The 4,148-nt window shown below is 63.6% G+C and overlaps 1 protein-coding gene across 1 annotated transcript; it reads left to right on the top strand.

Annotated features, from left to right (window-relative positions):
* The first annotated feature begins 549 nt into the window (after window positions 1–549).
* On the top strand, window positions 550–4,142 carry LOC113207459 (nascent polypeptide-associated complex subunit alpha, muscle-specific form). Its single transcript, XM_052276501.1, has 3 exons — window positions 550–867; window positions 967–1,298; window positions 1,450–4,142. Exons 1-3 carry the CDS (start codon window positions 565–567, stop codon window positions 3,728–3,730), a joined length of 2,916 nt encoding a protein of 971 aa, XP_052132461.1. The 5' UTR covers window positions 550–564; the 3' UTR covers window positions 3,731–4,142.
* The last annotated feature ends 6 nt before the right edge of the window (window positions 4,143–4,148 follow it).

Genomic DNA, 4,148 nt, shown 5'->3' with positions numbered 1-4,148 from the left:
CTCCCCCGCGACCCCGCCGTCAGGCCCGGAGAGCGGGTAGGAGAGTGGACTGACCATTTAATAAGACCAGCAGAACAGCGCCGCCGCGGCAACTGGTTTCGCGAAAGTGGTCGGCGGCGCCCGCGCGCCCGCCCCGCCTGGAAGTGTGTAGTAGTAGTTGATGATGACCGGCGTGTCCTCCCTGCGGGCACACACACACTCTCTCTCTCTCACACACACACACGAGTGTGCGGGCGCGGCGTTCGTCAACTTATTGCACGGTCCGGTTTACTTCTGGCGGAGCGCGCGGCGATATAAATTGTTTGCAGAGATTTTCCTTCCCGTTGTCGCCGCGCTCACGCACTCTCACCACCTCGTCAGTGGCGGTCAGGTGACGGTCAGTAGCGCGCGTCTGTGTGTCAGCAAACGGGACGGGCCCTCCCCTGACCGCCGCGCCTCGCGCCGCGGGCAGCAAGCGTCATTGCACCCCATCTCTTGCTCTCTTCCCCCTCAATCCTTGGAATTTTGCGTCGTTTTGCTACCCGCCAAAACGCGTCGAGCTAGAGACTTCGTCTTTTATCCAGGATGTGCGTGGCGCACCACACTAACAACATTTCCACCCTTCGTGTTCCAGGTGGCGCCGGCTGCTGCGGCCTGTGCTGGCGCGGGGGCGGCCTCCGCAAGTACGTGTTCCTGTGCGCCGCGTGCGGAGGCGCGTCCGCGCTGCTCGGCGTCCTGTTCCTCGCCGTCTACTTCATCCTGCGCTCCTACACCTCCTCGCTCGTCTACTTCGAGACGGTGCCCACCTACATCCCCGCCTCCATGCTGCTGTCCACGGGGCTGGTCGTCATGTGTCTGGCGCGGAGGAGGAACCGATACTCGTTTCTCGTAAGTAAAAGCACCCCTCCGGCCCCTTTTTCAAAAAATTAAATAAATAAACATTGGACTTGAGACAAAGTTTAAAACGTCGTTTCTAACGCGTTACAGATGAAGCTGTGTGGCTGCGCCTGCCTGGCGAGCGCGGCTCTATGCGTCCTGGTGACGGTGGCCACCACCGTGGTGCACATGAGCCGGCTGCAGTCGCTGAGCCAGTGCCACTACGTGCTGCGCACCCAGACCTGCACCTGCTACTCGGCCCTGGTGGACGCCACGGCCACCGACGCCACGGAGGAGGGCGCGCGCTACGTCTTCAACGCCATCCCGGACTGCGACGTGATCCACGGCGCCCTCTACTCGTGCCTGCGCGCCATGTTCGGCCTCTCGGTCGTCGGCATCCTGGTCTGCATCTTCTCCGGCATGCTCGTCTACCAGCTCTTCAGGTGAGGCTCCATCCAGTATTGTTCAAACCGTTCAAACCGCGTTTTAGTGTTTTCTACCAAGCTTAAGAAAGTCATTTGATTCATAAGGAGTCGCAGTTCTTCAGTTGTTACTCACTACTGTTTTACTAACTCGTGCCGTTTTGTGTTGCAGTCATGAGAAGAAGAAGATGTACTGGGAACAGCTGGAGCTGCGCTACCGGCACCTGTACCGGCGGCAGCAAACACAGCCTGCTGGCCAGGCGCTGGGCCAGGCGCTGACACACACCGTGCTCTCGCACCACTGCGGCAGCTGCAGCTGCTGCGACGACTGCCGGGACCTGCACACGCCGCCGCCCTCCATCCCGTGGGAGTTCATGGACAGCCGTTACTGGGCGCCCGGCCGCGTCGGCAACCTGTACTCGCCAAACCCCGAGGACCACCACCAGGCGCCGCCTCGGCCCGGCGCGGGGCAGCGCGCCACCCGCTCGGCCTCCAACACGTCCAACAGCGCGTGGAGCTGGAGGCGGCTGCCCTGGGGACGGTCCGCCGTGGGCGGCGCGACCGTGGGCGCGGGCCCGTCCCGCCACCCGAGCGACGGTGGCCACGGAGGCGCGCTGTGCATCCGGCAGCAGAATCCCACCAGCCCCGACAGCCAGTACGGGTTCAGCGCCTCGCACACGCCGCACATGCCTGGGCTAGGGCCCCACCACCTGGGCAGGGACCCGGGCCTGGGGCCGTACCTCCTGTCGCAGGTGTACCCCGCGCCGCAGCCGCACCCGCGGCCCTTCGCCGCCGGACCTACGCACGCCGACGCCATGGGGCTGCCGTCGGGCATGCCCCTACCGCTGGCCGTGCCCATGCCCCTGTCCTTGGCCGACGACCTGGGAGACCTGGGCCCACAGTTCTACCTCTGGGGGCCGCCGCCGCCCTACATGTCCAACCCGGCCTCGGCGGCCAACAGCCCGGCCCGTCGAGACCCGTCGCTACCCCAGTGCGCGGCGCCTGCCAGCCCCGAACAGTACCCGGTGCTGGTGCGCGGCAGCACCCAGAGGCTACACCGGTGCTCGGCTGCCGGCAGTGCAGCGGCCCCTGGCCCCGCGGCCCCGGCGGCTGACCGGCCGCTGTCCCCGGGCGAGGACGCCGCCAGCAGTTCGGCTCTGGACTCGCTGTCCAGCCCGGAGAAGACCGTGCCACGCAAGAAGAGAAAGAAGGCGGCTGACGGCGTCGCAGAACCCAGTGGGGACGCCGAGGCCGTGGTGCAGCCGGACTCGCCAGAGTCACCTACGCCGAGCCCCAGCGGGCTGCCCCCTGGCGGCGCGCAGGCCGTGCCGCAGGCCGCCCTCCCGGGTTTGCATTGTGTGCGCAAGACCAAGAAGAGGACGGATGCGCCCGTGGTGCCGGGCGCCGGCGCGCGCCACTCCGTGCACGGCACTCGGTACTCGCACCGAGCGAGAGCCTCGCCCAGGGCGCTCAACAGGCCACCCTCGGCCGACAGCTGCTGCGTGGAGCGGTCGTGCTGCGCGCGCCCCGGGGACATGAGCGACGACGTGGACACGGAGGGCTACTCGTACCCGAGGCTCAAGTTTCCGCCGCCGGCCGCGCCCGCTTCTCTGCCAGCCCTGCCCGCCGCCACGGACAGCCAGGCCATCCTCGCCGCCTTCGACAACCAGGCGTTCCAGGACGGTGCGTCCGAAGGTCCCGGGGCGGGCCCCATGGGCTCCTCCAGCAACCCCAGCGGGGCTGTGAAGACGCTGACCCTCGGGCCGCAGGGCCCGCTCGTTTGCAAGAAGCGGCCCTCGGACCCGAACGAGTCGGAAGTGTATTTTGGCGACGACTCGTCGTGCTGCAACGTCTCCGAGCAGCACTCGTCGCTCACCTACGAGGAGCCTGGGCAGCCCGGCGGCCACGAGCTTCGCGCCTTCAAGCTCGTCCACACTCACCCGCACTCACACCACGTGCAGCAGCGGAGCATGGACGCCGCCCTGCCGATGCGGCCCGTGTCTGTGCACAGGCCGAGCGCGTCGACGCTCTCTGACACCGCTGTGGTCGACCCCTCCTCTCACTACCACCTGCACCCCATCGACACCGACCCCGCCGCCCCCAACCCCGCTGCCGTGAGGCAGCGCATGCCCTTGCCCCTGCCCCACCAGCCGAGTCTCGCGCCCGACGCCCAGTACGAGTCGATCGCGGACAGCAACGTGTACACGTACATCAGTCCACTGTCCCTCGGGCCGTCGTCTCCCCCGACTGCTACTTCCACGCCCTCGCGGAGGTCGTTCAAGGCACTCTGCGACTCTCCCCGCGCTGCACCTGACCGGCCGGGGTCGTGCTCCGGGCCGTGTCCGTGCCCCGAGCAGACTTTAGACGACAAAGAGAACACCGCCAACGCGCAGAGGGAGAGCGAGGCGGCTGCTCACGCCTGCTTGGATGAGCGGCCCGGGATCGACGTGTAGTGTAGCGTCTCTGCGTTCAAAGGAAAATCTTTGTACGTAGATAGGGCGCTATCAGAATAAACTAAACCAAAGACATGTCGGCGTCGTAGACTGTTATGTCCGTCATATTTCATTTATCTGACTGATCTGTTTATTAACTAAAAAACAAATACTTTTTGTTTTGTTTTTTAAAGCATTTATATAAGTTTTAGCATTGTAATTCAAATAGTTCTGAAAATATTTTTGTATTGGTGTTGTGCTGCTTTAGCATAACTCATACAACTTGCTGCACTTTGTTCATTGTGACTCTGTCTGTGAAGCCTGTATTAAAAACGTGTTCCAGTCAATTTAGAATAAATATTGTCCTCAAAAAGCTTTAAAATTGGGAACACCCTTGTGCAAAATAGTGATGAACAGTTAAACAATTATGTTAGAACCT

The sequence above is a fragment of the Frankliniella occidentalis genome, unplaced genomic scaffold (assembly GCF_000697945.3).
Source record: "Frankliniella occidentalis isolate FOCC.00 unplaced genomic scaffold, Focc_3.1 Scaffold3204, whole genome shotgun sequence".
Taxonomy (NCBI): domain Eukaryota; kingdom Metazoa; phylum Arthropoda; class Insecta; order Thysanoptera; family Thripidae; genus Frankliniella; species Frankliniella occidentalis.
The sequence above is the reverse complement of the archived record's forward strand: the minus strand, read 5'-3'. Positions and strand labels throughout refer to the sequence as shown.

Excerpts from the sequence above, each read along its gene's own strand:
- LOC113207459 (XM_052276501.1), top strand. The coding sequence starts at position 565 with ATGTGCGTGGCGCACCACACTAACAACATTTCCACCCTTCGTGTTCCA. Across the intron at positions 868-966 it reads GGAACCGATACTCGTTTCTC|ATGAAGCTGTGTGGCTGCGC; the intron begins GTAAGTAAAAGC and ends AACGCGTTACAG. Across the intron at positions 1,299-1,449 it reads CTCGTCTACCAGCTCTTCAG|TCATGAGAAGAAGAAGATGT; the intron begins GTGAGGCTCCAT and ends TTTGTGTTGCAG.